Below are 26,712 nucleotides of genomic sequence, written 5' to 3'. Positions count from 1 at the left end.
GAATGGCAACCAGTGAAGTGCCACAGGGATCCGTGCTGGGGCCACAACTATTTGTAACATACGATGAGGTGGGAAGATATGTACAAGGTTACTGTTGATCCATGGTATACTGAAGATAGATGCAGGTTGGACTCAGTCCCTGGACCTTGATATTTAATACTTTCTGGTGATGAACTAGGCTATTGTATAGACAACAGTCATTGTATACTATCTCCTGACTTGGACCAAGGGAGTGAATGTACTATTCCAAGTTTGTGGATGAATCAAAAATGTGTGGTGAAAATGGCACAAAGAGTCTACAAAGGGATAGAGACAGATTCAGAGAGTGGTCTCAGAAACTTGTCAAATCTTTGTTTTCAAATGTTTTTAATCGGGTTTTGTACATGATATAAACACAGGTGTATATACATATGTATTATATATATACATATATATATATAGCAAAGCAAAACACAAAGGATTTGTGGAGATCTGGGGCGTCATTCTCCGACCCCCGCCGGGTCGGAGAATGGCCGTTGGCCGCCGTGAATCCCGCCCCCGCCCAAGTCTCCGAAGGGAGAAAAGTCGGCGGGGCGTTAATGGCGCCGCTGCCGCGGAGAATGTCACGGGTCTGCGCAAGGCAGCCGATTTTCGGCCTGCCGATATTCTCCCTTCCGGATGGGCCGAAGTCCCGTCGACGTGATGACCGTTCACGTCGACATGAATCAAACCTCCTTTTCATCGGCGTGACCCGGTGCTCCAGGCTCACGCCGACCAGCGAGGAGGTGAGTGACGGCCTGGGGGGTTGGCTCTGGGCAGGAAATGGCGTGGCCGCAGACTGATTGGGTGAGGAGAGGTGTGTCTCGGCTTGTGTGTGTGTGTGTGCGGCGGGGGGGGGGGGGGGGTGGTTAGAGTAGGCTGGGCTCCGGGGGAGTGCCGGGAGGGGGTCCGTGCTGGGGTGGAGGTTGGGGGGGGTCCGTGCGGGGTGGAGGTTGGGGGTTGGGGAGGGGGTCCGTGCCGGGGTGGAGGTTGGGGGGGGGGGGTCCGTGCTGGGGTGGAGGTTGGGGGTTGGGGAGGGGGTCCGTGCTGGGGTGGAGGTTGGGGAGGGGGTCCGTGCTGGGCTGGAGGTTGGGGGGGGGTCCGTGCTGGGGTGGAGGTTGGGGGTTGGGGAGGGGGTCCGTGCCGGGGTGGAGGTTGGGGGGGGGTCCGTGCTGGGGTGGAGGTTGGGGGTTGGGGGGGTCCGTGCTGGGGTGGAGGTTGGGGAGGGGGTCCGTGCTGGGGTGGAGGTTGGGGGTTGGGGAGGGGGTCCGTGCCGGGGTGGAGGTTGGGGGGGGGGTCCATGCTGGGGTGGAGGTTGGGGGTTGGGGGGGGTCCGTGCTGGGGTGGAGGTTGGGGAGGGGGTCCGTGCCGGGGTGGAGGTTGGGGGGGGAGGTCCGTGCTGGGGTGGAGGTTGGGGGTTGGGGGGGGGTCCGTGCTGGGGTGGAGGTTGGGGGTTGCGGAGGGGGTCCGTGCCGGGGTGGAGGTTGGGGGGGGTCCGTGCTGGGGTGGAGGTTGGGGGTTGGGGAGGGGGTCCGTGCTGGGGTGGAGGTTGGGGAGGGGGTCTGTGCTGGGGTGGAGGTTGGGGAGGGGGGTCCGTGCTGGGGTGGAGGTTGGGGGTTGGGGAGGGTGTCCGTGCCGGGGTGGAGGTTGGGGGGTCGGTCCGTGCTGGGGTGGAGATTGGGGGTTGGGGGGGGTCCGTGCTGGGGTGGAGGTTGGGGAGGGGGTCCGTGCCGGGGTGGAGGTTGGGGGGGGGGGGTCCGTGCTGGGGTGGAGGTTGGGGGTTGGGGAGGGGGTCCGTGCCGGGGTGGAGGTTGGGGGGGGGGTCCGTGCTGGGGTGGAGGTTGGGGGTTGGGGAGGGGGTCCGTGCTGGGGTGGAGGTTGGGGAGGGGGTCCGTGCTGGGGTGGAGGTTAGGGGGGGTCCGTGCTGGGGTGGAGGTTGGGGGTTGGGGAGGGGGTCCGTGCTGGGGTGGAGGTTGGGGAGGGGGTCCGTGCCGGGGTGGGTGATGGGGTGGACAAATGAGTTGGTCCACCTGGCCAGGTTGCCAGCCTCCAACAGTTGGACCCATGCGGTCCATGCCACCAGGCTGGGGGGAGGAGGGGGTATGGGCAATGATGACATGTCGTCGTTCCCCTCCCCCCACCAGGCCGTCATGTTTTCAGACCATCCAGCGATGTTGGCCGCCGTGGTGGCAGCCGCCCATGTCTATGTTGCCCTGGATGAGGAGGAGGAGGAGGAGGAGCGTGCCAGAGAGGCGGCGCAGGCTGCCGCAGAGGGGCAGGCGGCAGCCGCCCAGGCTGGAGGGACACCTGACCGACAGGACGAGGAGGGGGAGGAGGACGTCGCGGCCCCACGGCAACGGAGGCACCCGAGGGCGCCCCGTGTGTACCGCCCCGGCAGTCATACCAGGACCTCACGGACCGGGAATGCAGGAGGAGACTCTGGATGAGCCGGGAAACCGTGGTACACATCTGCCACCTGCTGGCACACCTGTCACCGCGTGGCACTGGCGGGGGACACCCTCTCCCCGTGTCCGTCAAGGTTACGGTGGCCCTGAACTTTTATGCAACGGGGTCATTCCAGGCACCGAATGGGGACCTGTCCGGCATATCGCAGACATCGGTGCATCGGTGCATCCGGGCAGTGACAGATGCCCTTTATGCCATGGCGCACCGCTACATCCGCTTCCCCGTGGACCGGGCCAGCCAAGATGCCCGGGCCGTGGGCCTCTCTGCCGTTGCCGGGTTCCCCATGGTCCAGGGCGCCGATCGATGGGATGCACGTCGCCGTGCGGCCACCTGCAGAGAACAGGGCCGTGTTCACTAATAGGAAGGGGACCTATTCAATGAACGTACAGGTGGTCTGCGACCACCGCATGATGATCCTGCACGTCTGCGCCCGTCACCCAGGCAGTGTACACGACTCATTCGTGTTGTCGCGGTCATCCATCCCCGGCATGTACGAGGGACGCCATCCCCGGCTGAGGGGCTGGTTGCTGGGCGACAGGGGCTACCCATTGCGATCGTGGCTGATGACGCCTATACGGAGGCCACGCAATGAGGCGGAGAACCGCTACAATGATGCCCATGTAGCGACAAGGGGAGTGATCGAGAGGTGCTTTGGCGTGCTGAAGATGCGTTTCAGGTGCCTGGACCTCTCTGGGGGTGCCCTCCAGTATCAGTCAGATAGGGTCGGCCGCATCATTGTGGTGTGCTGCGTCCTGCACAACATAGCCCAGCAGAGGGGCGATGTGCCGCAGGCAGAGGAGGGCGGAGTGGAGGAGCAGCAGGAAGAGGCCCAGTCCTCCCCAGATGAGGGGGATGGGGGCAATGGTCAGGGCAGACGGGGTAGACACAGGCGGGTGGCTGTCCACCGTTACCGGCTGGCCCAGCGGGCACGGGACAGACTGATAGACGCCCGCTTCACTGACTAGACGGGCGTGGGAATCGGGTAGTATGGCCACAGACCGCACTGTAGTATGACAACAGCCGACCACCCACACCCCCCACCCCATCCACCCACCCAGCACCCTCACCCCCCCTCCCCAACCCCACACACCCCACCCGCATGCACACCCCCCCCCCCAATTGCCGATCCACCGGCGGCACAACGGGCCGGGCTCACCCAGTTGTGGGTGAACGCGTGTCTATCGCAGGCCATGGAGGATGATGACAACCCGCCTCCGATGAGCTCCTGGCTCTACATCGTTGGACTATGTCTGACCCATGGCCACAGTACCACCATCCACCCGGACCATCCCTGCATGCGGCTGTGACACTGCAGCGCACGGTCCCGTCCTCTGCCCGGGGGATGTTGATGGCGGCCCAGGGGGAAGGGGGCAGACTCACCTGGGGCTGAGGTAAGACCACCCGTCACACACACACTTGCGCTCAACGTACATGACACGCCCGCACACTTTGGACAGAGCACAAAGGCAGCTTCGGTAGGTGTAACATTGACTTTAATAACCAAAGGAGTTCATGCACGTGCCCTAGCCCCTAAAACTCATCTGTGCCCTGCACCCGTGCCAACTTACTCAGTGTCTAATTGTTTGGCCTTACGGGCCCTTTGACTACGTCCACGTGGTTCCCCAGTCGGTACAGCAGAACTGGAGGTGGACTCCTGTGATTCCCTGCCCTCTGACACTGGATCCCTTTGGCGGCCGTTTCCTGGGGCGTCCTGGCCTAGATGGGCCAGGCTGCGGCCCGGGCGACTGGGATGGCGAGCTGCCAGCCTGTCCTGCCCGTTGCCCACCCGATGCACCTGGGACAGAAGGGGGGGAGTCCGAGGTGTCGCGGTGTACCGGGACCTCCCCTACAGAGGGAGCCGGGACGGACCACACCAACTCCTCCTCCCTCGGGGTGCCCGATGGCCCCCAGGCCTCTACATGGGTGGGGGATGCGAACGGACTGGCCATCCGACGCGCCCCCGACATCTGGCGCTGCCAGTCCTGGAGGCCCGTGCTGGTATCGACAGGGGTCTGCAGGTTTGCAGCCATGGAGCCCAGGGGGTTGTCGAACCCTGTCTGTGACAGTGCGACGCCGGCTCGCACATGGCCACTGGCGCCGATGCCCTCAGCGATGGCCTGCTGAGACTGGGCCATGGCCTGCAGAGACTGGGCCATGGCCTGCAGAGACTGGGCTATGGCCTGCTGAGACTGGGCCATGGCCTGCTGAGACTGGGCCATGGCCTGCTGAGACTGGGCTATGGCGTTGAGCGCCTCTGCCATCTGGCGCTGGCACTGGCTCATGGCCTCCTGTGAGAGGAGCAGACAGACGCTGCCTGCACGGAAGGCCCCAGCCTCGCAAACCGTTCCCCATGTCTGACACCGTCGCACCCATTGCCTCCACCGCGGACGCCACCCGTGCGGTGTCAGCCTGGGTGGCACGCATGACCGGGACCACTCCCAGCTCCTGGACACGGGTGGACTCCTCCACCTGCGACCGCAGCCGCCGCAAGCCACCCGTCACCCTATTCGCTCGTCTCCGTGTCGGTGGTTGCATCGGATCTATGTGTGGGTGTGGTAACTGCAGGAACCCGGGATCCATCTGGGCGGCAGATGTTCGCTTGGCCTGGGCTGCCCTCCGACCGCCCGGTCCCTCTGCTGCTCCTACCTCCACCTGCTGTACCGGGACGGCTGTGTTGTGCGCACCAGTGAGTGTACCAGACGCCTCATCACTAACTGCCCAACCGTGGTGAGTGTTTCTGCGATGGTGGAGGGTGTGGTGACAGCAGTGGCGTTGTGTCGTGCTCTTCGTCCCACTCTGAGTCCATGGCACTTTGGGGTGGGGGTTCGTCTCCACCCATCCACTCTGACTCACTGTCCGGTATTTCGTCTTCCCGGGTAGGGGTGTCCTGGGTAGTGCTGTCCCGTGTAGTGCTGTCCCAGGTAGTGCTGTCCCGGGGTAGTGCTGTCCCGGGTAGTGCTGTCCCGGGTAGGGTGTCCTGGGTAGTGGTGTCCCGGGTAGGGGTGTCCTGGGTAGTGGTGTCCCGGGTAGGGGTGTCCTGGATAGTGGTGTCCTGGGTAGTGGTGTCCTGGCTCGGATGTGACGGGGGCCTGTGGCTGCCCCTCTCATCGCTGGGTGGTCGCTCCCGCACGTGACGGGGGTGTCGTCTCCCTGTTGCTCCAGGTCTCTCCGTCTCCCGTGGTGTGCGAGGGGCATCCTGCGGGCGTCGCATGCTGGAGGGTCCGGGTCTCTCCGTCTCCCGTGGTGTGCGAGGGGCATCCTGCGGGCGTCGCATGCTGGAGGGTCCGGGTCTCTCCGTCTCCCGTGGTCTCCGAGGGGCATCCTGCGGGCGTCGCATGCTGGAGGGTGCGGGTCTCTCCGTCTCCTGTGGTCTCCGAGGGGCATCCTGCGGGCGGTGTGCATCTGCGGGGATGGGTGCCTGGACGTTTGGTCCTGCGATACACAATGAAGCATGCATGGTTAGACATCAGGCAGTGATCAGGTGATACGGGGGAGGGGGATATAGGGGAGGGGGGATATGGGGACGGGCTGTTGGTGGCTCACTTTCTCGTGGGGCCCCGACCTCTGCATCAGCAACCTCCCGGTCCTCAGGTCCGCCAGCCAGTTCCAGGGCCCTTTCCTCGTGTACGGTCAGTGGCCTCTCATCAGCGGGCCCTCCTCCAGTCCTCACATGCTCCCTATTGTTGTGTGCGCGCTTCTCCTGTGGGGGGGGGGGGGGTGGTGGCAGGGGTAAAAGGCAACAGTGCTAGGCAGGTATATGAATGCACGCCATCGGTTGCGCGTGCATTGCAGAGGTTAAGGTTAGGGCTGGATTCACTTGGGGATATGGGGGATATGGGGAGGGGGGATATGGGGGATATGGGGGAGGGGGGATATGGGGGAGGGGGGATATGGGGGATATGGGGGAGGGGGGGATATGGGGGAGGGGGGATATGGGGGAGGGGGGTATGGGGAGGGGGGATATGGGGAGGAGGGATATGGGGGAGGGGGGATATGGCGGAGGGGGGGATATGGCGGAGGGGGGATTTGGGGGAGGGGATATGGGGGAGGGGGGATATGGGGGATATGGGGGAGGGGGGATATGGGGGAGGGGGGTATGGGGAGGGGGGATATGGGGGAGGGGGTATATGGGGAGGGGGTATATGGGGGAGGGGGGATATGGGGAGGGATATGGGGGAGGGGGGGATATGGGGGAGGGGGGATATGGGGAGGGGGGATATGGGGGAGGAGGGATATGGGGGAGGGGGGATATGGGGGATATGGGGGAGGGGGATATGGGGGAGGGGGATATGGGGAGGGGGGATATGGGGGAGGGGGTATGGGGAGGGGAGATATGGGGGAGGGGGGATATGGGGGAGGGGAGATATGGGGGATATGGGGAGGGGATATGGGGGAGGGGGGATATGGGGAGGGGGGTATGGGGAGGGGGGATATGGGGAGGGGGGATATGGGGGAGGGGGAGAAATGGGGGATATGGGGGAGGGGGATATGGGGAGGGGGGATATGGGGGAGGGGGATATGGGGGAGGGGGGGATATGGAGGATATGGGGGAGGGGGGATATGGGGAGGGGGGATATGGGGGAGGCTCACCCTGCCTGCTCTGACGAGGTCGTTCACCTTCTTGTGGCACTGGGTGCCTGTCCGTGGTGTTAGGGCCACAGCGGTGACGGCCTCTGCCACTTCCCTCCACAGACGCCGGCTGTGGCGTGGGGCAACTCTGCGGCTGTGCCCGGGATACAGGGCGTCCCTCCTCTGCTCCACCGCGTCCAGGAGCGCCTCCACATCGCGTGACTCGAACCTCGGGGCTGAGCGACGGCTAGCCATCCAGTCGGGTGTTGCGGTCGGGTGTTCCGGTCGGGTGGGGGGGGAGCTGCGCGGCCTTATGAGCCGTCACGCCGTGCAGCGCGTATGACGCTGCACGGCGTGAGACCATTGCGCAAGCGTGATCCCGTCACGTCGCTGCTAGCCCATTTCGGGCCGGAGACTATCGGCCCATTTTTATGACGTGACGCAAGTGGGATTTGCGCCGTTTTTTGCGCCGATCGGCGGACTTTCTGCCGATAACGGAGAATTTCGCCCATGTTTCCTCCCCTCTCTTCTATTTTCTCTTTAATTTTACAGAACATCAAACTCATATATATATACTCATATATATATATATATATATATACAGAACATCAAACTCAATAGCAGGGGCACCTGGGTGGTGCCCTCATGCTATTTACATTTTTGGATTTAAATAGTTGGAGACTTTAACTTTCCCAACATTGAGTGGGATAGCAAAAGCTTTCGGGGCTTGGATGGGGAGAAATTTGTTGAGTGTATTCAGGAGGAATTTCCCATTTCAGTATGTGCATGGCCCGACTATAGAACAAAGAACAGTTCAGCACAGGAACATGCTCTTCAGCCCTCCAAGCCTGTGCCGATCACGTGTCCTATCTAGACCAACCGCCTGTATCCTTCTATACCGAGTCTGTTCATGTGTCTATCCAGATAAGTCTTAAAGGTCGTTAACGTATCTGCCTCAACCACCTCACTTGGCAGTGCATTCCAGGCCACCACCACCCTCTGTGTAAAAAACTTCCCCTACACATCTCCACTGATACTTCCCCCACTCACCTTGAACTTGTGCCCCCTTGTAATTGTCATTTCCGCCCTTGGAAAAAGTCTTCCAACTGTTCACCCTATCTATACCCCTAATAATTTTATACACTTCTTTCAGGTCGCCCCTCAGACTCCGTCTTTCTAGGGAGAACAATTCCAGTTTATTTAATCTCTCCTCATAGCTAATACCCTTCAAACCAGGCAACATCCTGGTAAACCTTTTCTGTACTCTCTCCAAAGCTTCCACATCCTTCTGGTACTGTGGTGACCACAATTTGACACTGTATTCTAAGTGTGGCCGAACCAACGTTCGATATGTCTGGAACCAGGGGCGTCATTCTCCGACCCCCCAGAGGGTCGGAGAATGGCCGTTGGCCGCCGTGAATCCCGCCCCCGCCGGTTGCCGAAGTCTCCGAAGGGAGAAAAGTCGGCGGGGCGTTAATGGCGCCGCTGCCGCGGAGAATGTCACGGTGTCTGCGCAAGGCAGCCGATTTTCGGCCTGCCGATATTCTCCCTCCCGGATGGGCCGAAGTCCCGTCGACGTGATGACCGTTCACGTCGACGTGAATCAAACCTCCTTTTCATCGGCGTGACCCGGTGCTCCAGGCTCACGCCGACCAGCGAGGAGGTGAGTGACAGCCTGGGGGGTTGGCTCTGGGCAGGCGATGGCGTGGCCGCAGTCTGATTGCCTGAGGAGAGGTGTGTCTCGGGTTGTGTGTGTGTGCGGCGGGGGTGGGGGTGGTTAGAGTGGGCTGGGCTCCGAGGGAGTGCCGGGAGGGGGTCCGTGCCGGGGTGGAGGTTGGGGGGTGGGGGGGTCCGTGCTGAGGTGGAGGTTGGGGGGGGGGGATCTGTGCCGAGGAGGGGGATGGGAGGGTAAGTGAGTTGGTCCACCTGGCCAGGTGCCAGCCTCCAACAGTTGGACCCATGCGGTCCATGCCACCTGGCTGGGGGGAGGAGGGGATATGGGCAATGATGACATGTCGTCGTTTCCCCCCCCCCCCCCCCAACAGGCCGTCATGTTTTCCGATCATCCAGCGATGTTGGCCGCCGTGGTGGCAGCCGCTCATGTCTATGTTGCCCTGGATGAGGAGGAGGAGGATGAGGAGGAGGAGGAAGCAGCGTGCCAGAGAGGCGGCGCAGGCTGCCGCAGAGGGGCAGGCGGCAGCCGCCCAGGCTGGAGGGACACCTGACCGACAGGACGAGGAGGGGGAGGAGGACATCGCGGCCCCACGGCAACGGAGGCACCCGAGGGCGCCCCGTGTGTACCGGCCCCGGCAGTCATACCAGGACCTCACGGACCGGGAATGCAGGAGGAGACTCCGGATGAGCCGGGAAACCGTGGCACACATCTGCCACCTGCTGGCACACCTGGCACCGCGTGGCACTGGCGGGGGACACCCTCTCCCCGTGTCCGTCAAGGTTACGGTGGCCCTGAACTTTTATGCAACGGGGTCATTCCAGGCACCGAGTGGGGACCTGTCCGGCATATCGCAGACATCGGTGCATCGGTGCATCCGGGCAGTGACAGATGCCCTATATGCCATGGCGCACCGCTACATCCGCTTCCCCGTGGACCGGGCCAGCCAAGATGCCCGGGCCGTGGGCTTCTCTGCCGTTGCCGGGTTCCCCATGGTCCAGGGCGCGATCGATGGGATGCACGTCGCCGTGCGGCCACCTGCAGATAACAGGGCCATGTTCACTAATAGGAAGGGGACCTATTCGATGAACGTACAGGTGGCCTGCGACCACCGCATGATGATCCTGCACGTCTGCGCCCGTCACCCAGGCAGTGTACACGACTCATTCGTGTTGTCGCGGTCATCCATCCCCGGCATGTACGAGGACGCCATCCCCGGCTGAGGGGCTGGTTGCTGGGCGACAGGGGCTACCCATTGCGATCGTGGCTGATGACGCCTATACGGAGGCCACGCAATGAGGCGGAGAACCGCTACAATGATGCTCATGTAGCGACAAGGGGAGTGATCGAGAGGTGCTTTGGCGTGCTGAAGATGCGTTTCAGGTGCCTGGACCTCTCTGGGGGCGCCCTCCAGTATCGGTCAGATAGGGTCGGCCGCATCATTGTGGTGTGCTGCGTCCTGCACAACATAGCCCAGCAGAGGGGCGATGTGCCGCAGGCAGAGGAGGGCGGAGTGGAGGAGCAGCAGGAAGAGGCCCAGTCCTCCCCAGATGAGGGGGATGGGGGCAATGGTCAGGGCAGACGGGGTAGACACAGGCGGGTGGCTGTCCACCGTTACCGGCTGGCCTAGCGGGCACGGGACAGACTGATAGACGCCCGCTTCACTGACTAGATGGGAGTGGGAATCGGGCAGTATGGCCACAGACCGCACACCATGGCAACAGCCGACCACCCACACCCCCCACCCATCCACCCACCCAGCACCCTCACCCCCCTCCCCAACCCCACCCACCCCACCCGCATGCACACCCTCCCTCCCCCCCCCATTGCCGATCCACCTGCGGCACAACGGGCCGGGCTCATACAGTTGCGGGTGGACGCGTGTCTATCGCAGGCCATGGAGGATGATGACAACCCGCCCTGCGATGAGCTCCTGGCTCTACATCGTTGGACTATGTCTGACCCATGGCCAAGTACCACCATCCACCCGGACCATCCCTGCATGCGGCTGTGACACTGCAGCGCACGGTCCCGTCCTCTGCCCGGGGGATGTTGATGGCGGCCCAGGGGGAAGGGGGCAGACTCACCTGGGGCTGAGGTAAGACCACCCCTCACACACACACTTGCGCTCAACGTACATGACACCCCCGCACACTTTGGACAGAGCACAAAGGCAGCTTCGGTAGGTGTAACATTGACTTTAATAACCAAAGGAGTTCATGCACGTGCCCTAGCCCCTAAAACTCATCTGTGCCCTGCACCCGTGCCAACTTACTCAGTGTCTAATTGTTTGGCCTTACGGGCCCTTTGACTACGTCTACGTGGTTCCCCAGACGGTACAACAGAACTGGAGGTGGACTCCTGTGATTCCTGCCCTCTGACACTGGATCCCTTTGGCGGCCGTTTCCTGGGGCGTCCTGGCCTAGATGGGCCAGGCTGCGGCCCGGGCGACTGGGATGGCGAGCTGCCAGCCTGTCCTGCCCGTTGCCCACCCGATGCACCTGAGACGGAAGGGGGGGGAGTCCGAGGTGTCGCGGTGTACCGGGACCTCTCCTACAGAGGGAGCCGGGACGGACCACACCACCTCCTCCTCCTTCGGGGTGCCCGATGGCCCCCAGGCCTCTACATGGGTGGGGGATGCGAACGGACTGGCCATCCGACGCCCCCCCGACATCTGGCGCTGCCAGTCCTGGAGGCCCGTGCTGGTATCGACAGGGGTCTGCAGGTTTGCAGCCATGGAGCCCAGGGTGTTGGCAAACCCTGTCTGTGACAGTGCGACGCCGGCTCGCACATGGCCACTGGCGCCGATGCCCTCAGCGATGGCCTGCAGAGACTGGGCCATGGCCTGCTGAGACTGGGCCATGGCCTGCTGAGACTGGGCCATGGCCTGCAGAGACTGGGCTATGGCGTTGAGCGCCTCTGCCATCTGGCGCTGGCACTGGCTCATGGGCTCCTGTGAGAGGGCAGCCATTTCCTGGGCCACAGACGCCGCCTGCACGGAAGGCCCCAAGCCTCGCAAACCGTTCCCCATGTCTGACACCGTCGCACCCATTGCCTCCACCGCGGACGCCACCCGTGCGGTGTCAGCCTGGGTGGCACGCATGACCAGCACCACTCCCAGCTCCTGGATGTGGGTGGACTCCTCCACCTGCGACCGCAGCCGCCGCAAGCCGCCCGTCACCCTCTTCGCTCGTCTCCGGGTCGGTGGTTGCATCGGATCTGTGTGTGGGTGTGGTAACTGCAGGGACCCGGGATCCATCTGGGCGGCAGATGTTCGCTTGGGCTGGGCTGCCCTCCGACCGCCCGGCTCCTCTGCTGCTCCTACCTCCACCTGCTGTACCGGGACGGCTGTGTTGTGCGCACAGTGAGTGTACCAGACGCCTCATCACTAAAGTGCCCAACCGTGGTGAGTGTTTCTGCGATGGTGGAGGGGGTTGGTGACAGCAGTGGCGTTGTGTCGTGCTCTTCGTCCCACTCTGAGTCCATGGCACTTTGGGGTGGGGGTTCGTCTCCACCCATCCACTCTGACTCACTGTCGGTATTTCGTCTTCCTGGGTAGTGCTGTCCCGGGTAGGGTGTCCTGGGTAGTACTGTCCCGGGTAGGGGTGTCCTGGGTAGTGGTGTCCTGGTAGTGGTGTCCTGGCTCGGATGTGACAGGGGCCTGTGGCTGCCCCCCTCATCGCTGGGTGGTCGCTCCCGCACGTGACGGGGGTGTCGTCTCCCTGTTGCTCAGGTCTCTCCGTCTCCCGTGGTGTGCGAGGGGCATCCTGCGGGCGTCGCATGCTGGAGGGTGTGGGTCTCTCCGTCTCCCGTGATCTCCGAGGGGCATCCTGCGGGCGTCGCATGCTGGAGGGTGCGGGTCTCTCCGTCTCCTGTGGTCTCCGAGGGGCATCCTGCGGGCGTCGCATGCTGGAGGGTGCGGGTCTCTCCGTCTCCTGTGGTCTCCGAGGGGCATCCTGCGGGCGTCGCATGCTGGAGGGTCCGGGTCTCTCCGTCTCCTGTGGTCTCCGAGGGGCATCCTGCGGGCGTCGCATGCTGGAGGGTGCGGGTCTCTCCGTCTCCGGTGGTCTCCGAGGGGCATCCTGCGGGCGTCGCATGCTGGAGGGTCCGGGTCTCTCCATCTCCTGTGGGCTCCGAGGGGCATCCTGCGGGCGTCGCATGCTGGAGGGTGCGGGTCTCTCCGTCTCCTGTGGTCTCCGAGGGGCATCCTGCGGGCGTCGCATGCTGGAGGGTGCGGGTCTCTCCGTCTCCTGTGGTCTCCGAGGGGCATCCTGCGGGCGGTCTGCATCTGTGGGGATGGGTGCCTGGACGTTTGGTCCTGCGATACACAATGAAGCATGCATGATTAGACATCAGGCAGTGATCAGGTGATACGGGAGAGGGGGATATAGGGGAGGGGGGATATGGGGACGGGCTGTCGGTGGCTCACTCGCTAGTACGCCCCCGACCTCTGCATCAGCAACCTCCCGGTCCTCAGGTCCGCCAGCCAGTTCCAGGGCCCTTTCCTCGTGTACGGTCTGTGGCCTCTCATCAGCGTGCCCTCCTCCAGTCCTCACATGCTCCCTATTGTTGTGTGCGCGCTTCTCCTGTGCGGGGGGGGGGCAGGGGTAAAAGGCAACAGTGTTAGGCAGGTATATGAATGCACGCCATCGGTTGCGCGTGCATTGCAGAGGTTAAGGTTAGGGCTGGATTCACTTGGGGATATGTGGGATATGGGGGAGGGGGGATATGGGGGAGGGGGATATGGGGGAGGGGGGATATGGGGGATATGGGGGAGGGGGGATAGGGGGGAGGGGGGATATGGGGGATATGGGGGAGGGGGGGGATTATGGGGGAGGGGGTATGGGGGATATGGGGGAGGGGGGTATGGGGGATATGGGGGAGGGGGGATATGGGGAGGGGGGATATGGGGGAGGGGGGATATGGGGAGGGGGATATGGGGGATATGGGGAGGGGATAAGGGGGAGGGGGATATGGGGAGGGGGGATATGGGGGATATGGGGAGGGGGATATGGGGAGGGGGGATATGGGGGAGGGGGGATATGGGGGAGGGGGGATATGGGGGAGGGGGGATATGGGGGAGGGGGGATATGGGGGAGGGGGGATATGGGGGAGGGGGGATATGGGAGGGGGGATATGGGGGAGGAGGGATATGGGGGAGGGGGGGGATATGGGGGAAAGGGTATATGGGGGGGTATGGGGAGGGGGGATATGGGGAGGGGGGATATGGGGGAGGGGGGATATGGGGATTTGGGGGAGGGGGATATGGGGGATATGGGGGAGGGGGGATATGGGGGATATGGGGGAGGGGGGATGTGGGGGAGGGGGGGATATGGGGGAGGCTCACCCTGCCTGCTCTGACAAGGTCGTTCACCTTCTTGTGGCACTGGGTGCCTGTCCGTGGTGTCAGGGCCACAGTGGTGACGGCCTCTGCGATTTCCCTCCACAGATGCCGGCTGTGGCGTGGGGCAACTCTGCGGCCGTGCCCGGGATACATGGCGTCCCTCCTCTGCTCCACCGCGTCCAGGAGCGCCTCCACATCGCGTGACACGAACCTCGGGGCTGAGCGACGGCCAGCCATCCAGTCGGGTGTTGCGGTCGGGTGGGGGGAGCAGCGCGGCCTTATGATCCGTCACAGCGTGAACCACTGCGCAAGCGCGGATCCCGTTACGTCGCTGCTAGCCCATTTCAGGCCGGAGAATATCGACCCATTTTTCCGACGTGACGCAAGTCGGATTTGCGCCGTTTTTTGCGCCGATCGGCGGACTTTCCGCCGATAACGGAGAATTTCGCCCATGATTTGCGAACTTTTATACTCAATGCCCTGTCCGATGAAGGCAAGCATACCATATGCTTTCGCTTTCTTTACCACCATTTCCATCTGTGCTGGTACTTTTAAGGATCTGTGGACCTGCATACTTGGGTAACTTTCAGTGTGACTATGTTCCTGATGGTTCTGCATTTATTTTATAGCTCCCACCTGAATTGGATCTACCAGAATGCATCACCTCGCATTTGTCCAGGTTAAATTCCATCTGCCATTTCTCTGCCCAACTTTGCAGCCTACCTATAATATCCTGCAGTCCTCATCACTGTCCGCAACTCCAGCAATCTTCGTATTATCTGCAAACTTGCTAATCAGACCAGGTACATTTTCTTCCACGTCATTAATATATATTACAAAGAGCAGCCGTCCCAGTACCGATCCCTGTGGAACACCACGAGTTAGAGACCTCTATTCAGAAAAACACACTTCCACTGCTACCCTCTGTCTTCTATAACCAATCCATCCAGCTAGTTCACCATGTGATTTAATCTTTTGCACCAGCCTGCCATGAGGGACCTTGTCACATGCTTTACTAAAGTTCATGTAGACAACATCCACAAGCCTTCCCTCGCCAATCATTTTTTCACCTCCTCAAAAAGCTCAAGTAAATTAGTGAGACATGACCTCCCTCGTACAAAACCATGCTGCCTGTCGCTAATAAGACCAAATATGCCTATGCACATGGGCGGGATTCTCCGAGGCCCCGCCGGGTGGGAGAATCTCTGGGGGTCGGCGTGTATCCCGCCCCCGCCGTCCTCCCAATTCTCCTGCCCCCCAAAAACCGGCGTGGCGTGAGTCGCACTGCCCGCTTTGGAGAACGGCAGGGTCCGGCGTGACTCAATGGGCCCCGGGGCTGTCTGGATTCTCCAGCCCACGATGGGCCGAAGTCCTGCCCGTTCTATGCCGGTCTCGCCGGCGTAAATTGGAGTTGGTCCCTTACTGGCAGGAATTGGTGGCGCGGGCGGGCTCCGGGGTTCTTGGGGTGTCGCGGGGGGATCTGGCCCCGGGGTGTGCCCCCATGAAGGCCTGGCCCGCGGTCAGGGCCCACCGATCCGTGGGCGGGCAGGCGGGGGGGAGCACGGGAAGCATTTAAACTGAAAAGCTCACCAATATGAAGAGCCACTAACATCTGTGAGCCACCCCATCCTCAGACATGCCAAGACTGAGTCCTCCCATGTTGGCCCCATGTTGATTTTATCTGGGTCCCCGAATCCCATTCAGTCCCTCTGTCACTGGCATGCTGGAGAGTGAAGGTGACCTGAGCGCTCACCTCCAATATCCCATTTGGACGAAAGGTCACCAGGTTCTCATTTTCATACGGATATTGTAAATCGTGCCAGTGTGACGTCACACTTGCAACCACTGAATATTCAGTGAGTAAGAGAGAAGACTCACTAATGATATTATAATGTATTAAAATGAGGTTCCCGGCCTTTCGCTGTGGATTTATCATCCCGCCGGTGGCGAGGGTCCTGATAAATTGGAAATTGTGATCTCGCTGGAGAGAAGTCTGATTCTCCGCAGGCATCACCATTCTCACGAAAGGCTTCCTTCCTCAGGTGAGCCATCCTCCTGAGTCAGCAGGCTTCCCAACACCCTCCATTGACACCTGAGTAGGCACCGCTGACAGATCCACCCACATCACGCCCAGGCACATGCAACCAAGTACAGAAACAAGCATATCGGTGAGCTTTAGTTCAATAGCTCAAATAGTAGTGCACTGTGGGATGGCATGGCACACTCACAAGAGGAGCCGGCAGAGGCGCAGAGTGCCAGTTGTTGGAGGATTGTTGGTGCTCAGGACAAAGCTGAGTCCGAGGCACATGATGAGTCTCTGGAGTTGTCCATTAGGTGGTAGATGCTGGATGTCCAGTGGGATGCATGGGGAGATCTGACGGAGATTCAGGAGGGTCCACGTCTCTGTCATGGAGTCCATGTGGAGCCTGAGCGCCACTTTAACTCTGAGCAGAGTGCACAGCCTCCTCCTTGGGGAAAATGGTGACTCTCATGGAGAGACAGCTCCAGGAACAGAATCCCCTGTTCCGAGGGCCATGCTCGGACCTGCAATCTAGCACACCAGCAGTAATGGTGGGCAGCACGGTAGCCTTGTGGATAACACAATTGCTTCACAGCTCCAGGGTCCCAGGTTCGATTCTGTCTTGGGTCACTGTCTGTGCGGAGTCTGCACATCCTCCCCGTGTGTGCGTGGGTTTCCTCCGGGTGCTCCGGTTTCCTCCCACAGTCCAAAGATGTGCGGGTTAGGTGGATTGGCCATGATAAATTGCCCTTAGTGTCCAAAATTGATCTTAGTGTTGGGTGGGGTTACTGGGTTATGGGGATAGGGTGGCGGTGTTGACCTTGGGTGGGGTGCTCTTTCCAAGAGCCGGTGCAGACTCGATGGGCTGAATGGCCTCCTTCTGCTCTGTAAATTCTATGATAATCTATGATAATCTCAGGAGGTCATTGTCTGTGTGAGAGATGGATGAATAATAAATGGGCTTAATGAGATTGCAGAGTTCTGAGATTCCTTATCTGGATGTCCTTGTGTATGGATCACATACAGTTACAGCAAGTAATTAGGAAAGCTAATGGAATGTTATTGTTTATTGTGAGGGGAATTTTTAAAAAGTAGTGAGTTCATGCTTCAGTTGTACAGGGTGAGCAACATCTGGAGTACTGTGCACAGCATAGAACATAGAACAGTACAGCACAGTACAGGCCCTTCAGCCCATGATGTTGTGCCGGCCACCTATCCTAATCTAACATCAACCTAACCCACACCGCTTCAATTTACAGGTTCAATTTCTGTACAGGCTGAGGATATTCATGGAAATTGTGGTCTCGCTGGAGAGACGTTCTTTCTGAAGCCTTCTCATCCTTTTCTCTTGCCTGAGGTGTGGTGATTCTCAGGTTAAATTAGCAGCAATCAGCTCTCCTCCATAAAGGGAAAAGCAGCCCATATCATTTGGGATTATAGTGACTTTATTTTTTTATACACTGGTCAAATGGTGGGAATAGGTTTCTCTGCACTGGTGTAGTCAAGAGGTGAGGCTGATCGCAACAAACATAGCAAATATATACAATTACAAACCAGTATTTTTTAATTGAGTCACACATCAATTAAGAGATTTCCTTTTCTCCTTTTCATTTATATTGACAGATAATTATTCCCAAACTCAGGATTACCTGTTGACATTTTCCATGTAATTGATTCCAGCAATCTTCTGGGTTGAACATCCCATGAAAAACAGGGGAATTGTCAGAATAACAACAACAGTGAGAATGCAGGATGCAAACCAGGGGATCTTCACCAGGGCGATGTTGAAACGCTTCATAAAGAGTCCACCGAGGACCATCCCTATAGCAAGAGCTGGTAGAGTAATGGACCCTAAAAGATGGAGAAATAAGGACCCATCAGAGAAATCTGCCACATTTCAACATTGGGTGATGTTCACGTTTGTCATAATGGGTGGAATTCTCCCATCCTGCCCACACTGGGTTTTGCATTGCGTAGGATGGGAGGATCTAGAAAGAAACAAGGGGCGGGATTCTCCGATCCCCCGCTGGGTCGAAGAATCTCCGGGGGCTGGCATGAAACCCGCCCCCGCCAGCTGCCGAATTCTCTGGCGCCGGGGATTTGGCGGGGGCGGAAATCGTGCCGCGCCATCGGCGGCCGCTGGTAGCGGCCCCCCCCGGCGATTCTCCGGCCCGTGATGGGCCGAGTGGCCGCCCGTTTTAGGTCGGTCCCGCTGGCGTAAATTACAACAGGTACATACAGGCGGGACCTGGCTGCGTGGGTGACCTCCGGGGTCCTCGGTGGGGGGGGGGGGGGGGCACGGGGGATCTGGCCCCGGGAGGTGCACCCACGGTGGCCTGGCCCGCGATCGGGGCCCTCCGATCCGCGGGCGAGCCTGTGCCGTGGGGGCACTCTATTCCTCCGCGCCGGCTGCTGTGGACCGCCACGATGACCGACGCGGAGATGAAGCCCCCCCTGTGCATGCGCTGGGATGACACCCGCACACTCTGGCGCTCCCGCGCATGTGCCAACTCGCGCTGGCTGGCGGAGGCCGTTCGGCTCCGATTGGCGTGACGCCAAGCCCCTTCCCCCCCGGCCGGCGCGGCGCAAACCACTCTGGCGCGGCCTAGCCCCTGGAGGTGCGGAGGATTCCGCACCTTTGGGGCAGCCCGACGCGGGAGTGACTCACGCATGAAACAGTTTGAAATTCTCCTGATGGCGGCTCGGTTATCCTGCTACCTGGTGGAATGAACACCATTTGTATCTCATGAATGCTCATTAAAACGGCAGATTACCAAAATCCCATTAGGCCTTCCAATCTTCTGTCATACCAGTGGCCAATCACATCAGCCTCAAACCAGTGGCTTGCACATGGCGGACCCCAGTTCACTTGAGACTTTTGTGGTGAGTGCAACATACAGAGTCTACCTCCTATTGCGCTACATCATTCTTGTGCTGAACGCCACTCTGCTGCGTCAGACGGCTTCATGCCCACCAGCTCCATGCTGAACTAGTCATTATGGATAGCACTGTGTTGTGGGATACATGGACCTCCCCCTCCTTCCCCACCTCCAATGGACCAAAGTTCGACCAGGGATTGGGAGTAAGGTGAGGCAATGTTGATGAAACAATGTCGAAGGAAGGCAATGTAAAGATTGACCAATGAAAAAGTGGTGGAAGGGTGAGAGAGCATGATGACAGGCAGAGGTGCACGGAGGTAGAAATGAGGATGACAAAAAATGGAAGGCAAAGGGAAGACCGAGGGAAAGGCAGCTGGACCCTAACAAGGCTACATGAAGTACACACAAACAATGAGTCAAAGTGATGCAACATAATCTACTGGAAGGGAATGTACAAATACTCCATATTTAAATTTAGATTTATTGTCACTTGTACCGAGGTACAGTGAAAAGTATTGTTCTGCGTACAGTCCAGCCAGATCGTTCCATACATGAAAAACATAGGACATATGATAAATACACAATGTAAATACATAGTCATAGACATTGGGGGAAGCTTAGGGAGTGTAGTCCTACAACAGTAGAGCAGATGTGTGGAGAAATCACTTCAGTCCAGAAGAGGGTCCTTCAGGAATCTGGTAACAGCAGGGAAGAAGCAGTTTTTGAATCTTCTCCAGTCCCTTCCAACCTACATTCATGATTCCTCCGGTGTCGTACATCATCTTCTAGTTCTCCGGTCCCAGCTGCCTCCTCTTTACCATGGATGTCCAATCCCTCTATACGTCCATTCCCCACCAGGATGGTCTAAGGGCTCTCAGCTTCTTCCTCAAACAGGGGCGAAATTCTCCCCAAACGGCGCGATGTCCATCGACTGGCGCCCAAAACGGCGCCACTCAGACGGGCATTGCGCCGCCCCAAAGGTGCAGAATGCTCCGCATCTTTGGCGGCCTAGCCCCAACATTGAGGGGCTAGGCCGGCGGCGGAGGGATTTCCGCCCACCCAGCTGGCGGAAACGGCCTTTGTTGCCCCGCCAGCAGGCGCGGAAATGACATGTCGGGGCGGCGCATGCGCGGGAGCGTCAGTGGCCGCTGACAGTTTCCCGCGCATGCGCAGTGGGGAGAGTCTCTTCCGCCTCCGCCATGGTGGAGACCGTTGCGGAGGCGGAGGGGAAAGAGTGCCACCACGGCACAGGCCCGCCCGTGGATCGGTGGGCCCCGATCGCGGGCCAGGCCACCGTGGGGGCACCCCCCGGGGTGAGATCGCCCCGCGCCCCCCCCAGGAACCCAGAGCCCGCCCACGCCGCCTTGTCCTGCCGGTAAATAGGTACTCTAATTTACGCCGGTGGGACAGGCAATTTATCGGCGGGACTTAGGCCCATCTGGGCCGGAGAATCGAGTGGGGAGGCCTGCCAACCCGGCGCGGCCCGATTCCCGCCCCCGCCGAATATCCGGTACCGGCGGGGGCGGGATTCACGGCGGCCAACGGCCATTCTCCGACCCGCTGGGGGTCGGAGAATGACGCCCCAGAGGTCCGAACAATTCTCATCCACCAACACTCTCCTCCATCTGGCTGAACTTGACCTCTCAATCAACAATTTCTCCTTTAACATGTCTCAGTTCCTCCAAACCAAAGGTACAAGAATGGGTTCCAGTTTTGCCTGTCTCTATATGGGGCATGTGGAACATTCCTTGTTCAGTCTTACTTTGGCCCCATCCCACAATTCTTTTATATGGATGATTGTTTAGGTTCCGCTTAATGTTTGGGTCTGCACCTGGAAAAATTTATAAATTTTGTTTCCAATTTCCACCCCTTATCAACTTCATTTGGTCCACTTCCTTTCCCTTCCTTGACATTTCAATTTCTTTTCAAAAAAAAAAAAATTTTATTAAAGTTTCTCAACACAATTTTTCTCCCTTACAAACAATAACCCCCCCTCCCTCGTAACAAAAAAAACCCGAGAAATCGCGCAGAGCAAGATATAGTGATAGGGGATTCAATTGTAAGGGGAATAGACAGGTGTTTGTGCGGACGCAAACAAGAATCCAGGTTGGTATGTTGCCTCCCTGTTGTCTCGGAGCGGCTGCAGGGCCGCAGGGGGAATTGTAGGGGGAGGGTGAACAGCCAGCTGTTGTGGTGCATATAGGTAAAAACGGGATGAATTTAGGGAGTGAGGAGTTAAACTAAAAAGTAGGACCTCAAAGGTAGTAATCTCAGGATTGCTACCAGTGCCACGTGATAGTCAGAGTAGGAATGACAGGATAGCTAGGATGAATACGTGGCTTGAGAGATGGTGCAAGAGGGAGGGTTTCAAATTCCTGGGACATTGGGACCGGTTCTGGGGAGGTGGGACCTGTACAAATCGGACGGTCTGCATCTGGGTGGGACCGGAACCAATGTTCTCGGGAGTGTGTTTGCTAGTGCAGTTGGGGAGGGTTTAAACTAATGTGGCAGGGGGATGGGAACCGATGTAGGAAGTCAGTGGGGACGGAAACAAAAGGCAGGAAGGGAGCGTGTGTAAAGCATGACCAGAGAAAGCAGGGGAGAGAGCAAGGAAAGTCTACATTAAACTGCATTTATTTCAATGCAAAGGGCCTGACGGGCAAAGCGGATGAACTCAGGGCATGGATGGGCACATGGCACATTATAGCTATGACTGAAACATGGCTAAGGGAGGGGCAGGACTGGCAGCTCAATGTTACGGGGTACAGATGCTATAGAAAGGATAGAACAGGAGGTAAGAGAGGAGGGGGAGTGGCGTTTTTGATTAGGGAGAACATCACGGCAGTACTTAGAGGGGATATATCCGAGGGTTCGCCCACTGAGTCTATATGGGTGGAACTGAAAAATAAGAAGGGAGAGATCACCTTGATAGGACTGTACTACAGGCCCCCAAATAGTCAGCGGGAAATTGAGGAGCAAATATGTAAGGAGATTACCGATAGCTGTAAGAAAAATAGGGTGGTAATAGTAGGGGACTTTAACTTTCCCAACATTGACTGGGACAGCCATAGCATTAGGGGCTTGGATGGAGGGAAATTTGTTGAGTGTATTCAGGAGGAATTTCTCATTCAGTGTGGATGGACCGACTAGAGAGGGGGCAAAACTTGACCTCGTCTTGGGAAATAAGGAAGGGCAAGTGACAGAAGTGTTAGTGAGGGATCACTTTGGGACAAGTGACCATAACTCCATTAGTTTTAAGATAGCTATGGAGAATGATAGGTCTGGCCCAAGAGTTAAAATTCTTAATTGGGGCAAGGCCAATTTTGATGGTATCAGACAGGAACTTTCAGAGGTAGATTGGGGGAGACTGTTGGCAGGCAAAGGGACGGCTGGTAAATGGGAGGCTTTTAAAAATGTGTTAACCAGGGTGCAGGGTAAGCACATTCCCTTTAGAGTGAAGGGCAAGGCTGGTAGAAGTAGGGAACCCTGGATGACTCGAGATATTGAGACTCTGGTCAAAAAGAAGAAGGAGGTATATGACGTACATAAACAACTGGGATCAAGTGGATCCCTTGAAGAGTATAGAGATTGTCGAAATAGAATTAAGAGGGAAATCAGGAGGGCAAAAAGGGGACATGAAATTGCTTTGGCAAATAATGCAAAGGAGAATCCAAAGAGCTTCTACAGATACATAAAGGGGAAAAGAGTAACTAGGGACAGAGTAGGGCCTCTTAAGGACATCTATGTGCAGAGCCACAAGAGTTGGGTGAGATCCTGAATGAATATTTCTCATCGGTATTCACGGTGGAGAAAGGCATGGATGTTAGGAAACTAAGGGAAATAAATAGTGATGTCTTGAGAAGTGTGCATATTACAGAGGAGGAGGTGCTGGAAGTCTTAAAGCGCATCAAGGTAGATAAATCCCCGGGACCTGATGAAATGTATCCCAGGATGTTGAGGGAGGCTAGGGAGGAAATTGCGGGTCCCCTAACAGAGATATTTGAATCACCGGCAGCCACAGGTGAGGTGCCTGAAGATTGGAGAGTGGCGAATGTTGTGCCCTTGTTTAAGAAGGGCAGCAGGGAAAAGCCTGGGAGCTACAGACCGGTGAGCCTAACGTCTGTAGTAGGTAAGTTGCCAGAAGGTATTCTGAGAGACAGGATCTACAAGCATTTAGAGAGGCAAGGACAGATTCGGGGCAGTCAGCATGGCTTTGTGCGTGGAAAATCATGTCTCATAAATTTGATTGAGTTTTTTGAGGGGGTGACCAAGAAGGTAGATGAGGGCAGTGCAGTAGACGTTGTCTACATGGACTTTAGCAAAGCCTTTGACAAAGTACCGCATGGTAGGTTGTTGCAGAAGGTTAAAGCTCACGGGATCCAGGGTGAGGTTGCCAATTGGATTCAAAATTGGCTGGACGACAGAAGACAGAGGGTGGTTGTAGAGGGTTGTTTTTCAAACTGGAGGCCTGTGACCAGTGGTGTGCCTCAGGGATCGGTGCTGGGTCCACTGTTATTTGTGATTTATATTAATGATTTGGATGAGAATTTAGGAGGCATGGTTAGTAAGTTTGCAGATGACACCAAGATTGGTGGTACAGTGGATAGTGAAGAAGGTTATCTCGGATTGCAACGGGATCTTGATCAATTAGGCCAGTGGGCCGACGAATGGCAGATGGAGTTTAATTTAGATAAATGTGAGGTGATGCATTTTGGCAGATCGAATCAGGCCAGGACCTACTCAGTTAATGGTATGGCGTTGGGGAGAGTTATAGAACAAAGAGATCTAGGAGTACAGGTTCATAGCTCCTTGAAGGTGGAGTCGCAGGTGGACAGGGTGGTGAAGAAGGCATTCGGCATGCTTGGTTTCATTGGTCAGAACATTGAATACAGGAGTTGGGACGTCTTGTTGAAGTTGTACAAGACATTGGTACGCCACACTTGGAATACTGTGTGCAGTTCTGGTCACCCTATTATAGAAAGGATATTATTAAACTAGACAGAGTGCAGAAAAGATTTACTTGGATGTTACCGGGACTTGATGGTTTGAGTTATAAGGAGAGGCTGGTTAGACTGGGACTTTTTTCCCTGGAGCGTAGGAGGCTTAGGGGTGATCTTATAGAGGTCTATAAAATAATGAGGGGCATAGATAAGGTAGATAGTCAACATCTTTTCCCAAAGGTAGGGGAGTCTAAAACTAGAGGGCATAGGTTTAAGGTGAGAGGGGAGAGATTCAGAAGGGCCCAGAGGGGCAATTTCTTCACTCAGAGGGTAGTGAGTGTCTGGAATGTGCTGCCAGAGGTAGTAGTAGAGGCAGGTACAATTGTGTCTTTTAAAAAGCATTTAGATAGTTACATGGGTAAGATGGGTATAGAGGGTTATGGCCAAGTGCGGGCAACTGGGACTAGCTTAATGGTAAAAACTGGGCGGCATGGACTGGTTGGGCCGAAGGGCCTGTTTCCATGCTGTAAACTTCTATGATTCTATATATACATGGCAAAATGAGATATTTACACAGCTTTGTACACTGGCCCTCACCCGTACATACCAGTTTCCCCAACCCTTCATGTTATCTCCTGCTCATCCACCCTCCCAGGCAGTCCCCCCTTCTCCGCCCCCCTCCCAGGATGTCCCAAGCCCCCAGCTTGGCTTGACCCGGACATTCACCACCTGAGATATTGCTCCCACCACTCCTCTCCAGAACCCCTCCAGTGCCGGGCATGACCAAAACATATGGACATGGTTCGCCGGGCTCCCTGAGCACCTTCCACATCTGTCCTCTACCCCAAAGAACCTACTCAACCTCGCCCCCGTCAAGTGCGCTCTGTGGACCACCTTAAATTGTATCAGGCTGAGCCTGGCACACGAGGAGGAGGAATTAACCCTACCTAGGGCATCAGCCCACAGACCTTCCTCGATCTCTCCCCCCCCCCCCCCCCCCCCCCCCCCCAGCTCCTCCTCGGATTTACCCTTCAACTCTTCTACCAGCGCTTCCCCCTCTTCTTTCAACTCCTGGTGTATTTCCGACACCTTGCCCTCCCCGACCCATGGGAGCGAGATCGGCCTGTACGATTCACATTGCAGTGGGTCCTTGTCCCACTTTAGGATCAAAGAAATTGTCACTTCCGACATTGTCGGGGGCAGGGTCCCCTCCTCTCTTGCCTCATTAAAGGTCCTCACCAGTAGCGGGGCCAACATGTCTGCGTACTTCCTGTAGAACTCCACCGGGAATCCGTCCGGTCCCGGCGCCTTCCCCGCCTGCATGCTCCCCAAACCCTTGCTCAGCTCCACTAACCTAATTGGTGCCTCCAAACCAGCCACCTCTTGCTCCTCCACCCTCGGGAATCTCAGCTGATCTAGGAATCGTCTCATCCCCTCTTCCCCCGCTGGGGGCTGGGATCTGTACAGCTCTTCATAAAAGGCCTTGAATACCTCGTTTATTTTCGTCGCACTCCGAACCGTGGCTCCCCTTCCATCTTTGAATCCCCCTATTTCCCTCGCTGCCATCCTCTTATGGAGCTGGTGTGCCAGCATCTGACTAGCCTTTTCCCCATACTCGTAGGTCGCCCCCTGCGCTTTCCTCCACTGTGCCTCCGCCTTCCCTGTGGTCAACAGGTCAAACTCCGTCTGGAGCCGTCGTCTTTCCCCAAGTAATCTTTCCTCCGGGGCCTCTGCGTATCTCCTGTCCACTCTCAAAATCTCTCCCACTAACCTCTCCCTTTCCATACCCTCTGTCTTCTCCCTATGAGCCCTAATGGAAATTAGCTCTCCCCTGATCACCGCCTTCAACGCCTCCCATACCACCCCCACCCGCACCTCCCGTTGTCGTTGGCCTCCAAGTACCTTTCAATACATCCCCTCACGTTCCCACACACCACCTCGTCCGCCAGCAGTCCCACATCCAGCCGCCACAATGGGCGTTGGTCCCTCTCCTCTCCCAGCTCCAGTTCCACCCAGTGCGGGGCATGGTCCGAAACGGCTATAGCCGAATACTCCATCCCCTCCACCCTCGGGATGAGCGCCCTACCCAGAACAAAGAAATCTATCCGGGAGTAGGCTTTGTGTACATGGGAGAAGAAAGAAAATTCCCTGGCTGGCGGCCTTGCAAACCGCCATGGGTCCACTTCGCCCATCTGATCCATAAACCCCCTAAGTACCTTGGCCGCCACCGGCCTCTTTCCAGTCCTTAATTTGGAGCGGTCCAGTGCTGGATCCAACACTGTATCGAAGTCCCCTCCCATTATCAGGCCTCCTATCTCCAGGTCCGGAATGCGCCCCAACATGCGCTTCATGAATCCTGCATCATCCCAGTTTGGGGCGTATATGTTTACCAATACCACCCATGTCCCTTGTAGCGGACAATGGAGGGCGATATGTAATGGTGAGCGGTAGCTCACCATTACATATCGCCCTCCATTGTCCGCTACAATAGTCTTGGCCTCAAATGAGACCCGCTTTCCCACCAATATTGCCACCCCTCTATTCTTCGCGTCCAGTCGTAAGTGGAATACCTGTCCTCCCCATCCCTTTCTTCGCCTGGCCTGGTCCGCCACCTTCAGGTGTGTCTCTTGGAGCATGGCTACGTCCGCCATCAGTCCCTTTAAGTGCACGAACACTCGAGCCCTCTACACCGGCCCATTGAGGCCCCTCACATTCCACGTTATCAGCCGGATTGGAGGGGCTCTTACACCACCACCCCCCCCCCCCCCCCCCCCCCCCCCGCCGACTAGCCATCTCCTTTTCTG

The 26,712-nt window shown here is 57.9% G+C and overlaps 1 protein-coding gene across 6 annotated transcripts in view; it reads right to left on the bottom strand.

Moving 5' to 3' along the window:
- Positions 1-26,712, bottom strand: part of LOC140390084 (solute carrier organic anion transporter family member 2A1-like) — a 578,748-nt gene that overhangs the window by 66,508 nt on the left and 485,528 nt on the right. For all 6 annotated transcript variants that reach the window (XR_011934552.1, XR_011934553.1, XM_072474981.1 and 3 more), the window contains one exon: positions 17,739-17,940. Coding sequence is in view for 4 of the 6 variants with exons in the window: in XM_072474981.1 (XP_072331082.1) it covers positions 17,739-17,940 (202 nt within the window). In the remaining 2 variants the exon portion in view is untranslated. The remainder of the gene's footprint in view (positions 1-17,738; positions 17,941-26,712) is intronic.

This window comes from Scyliorhinus torazame, chromosome 14 (genome assembly GCF_047496885.1).
Source record: "Scyliorhinus torazame isolate Kashiwa2021f chromosome 14, sScyTor2.1, whole genome shotgun sequence".
Taxonomy (NCBI): domain Eukaryota; kingdom Metazoa; phylum Chordata; class Chondrichthyes; order Carcharhiniformes; family Scyliorhinidae; genus Scyliorhinus; species Scyliorhinus torazame.
The sequence above is the reverse complement of the archived record's forward strand: the minus strand, read 5'-3'. Positions and strand labels throughout refer to the sequence as shown.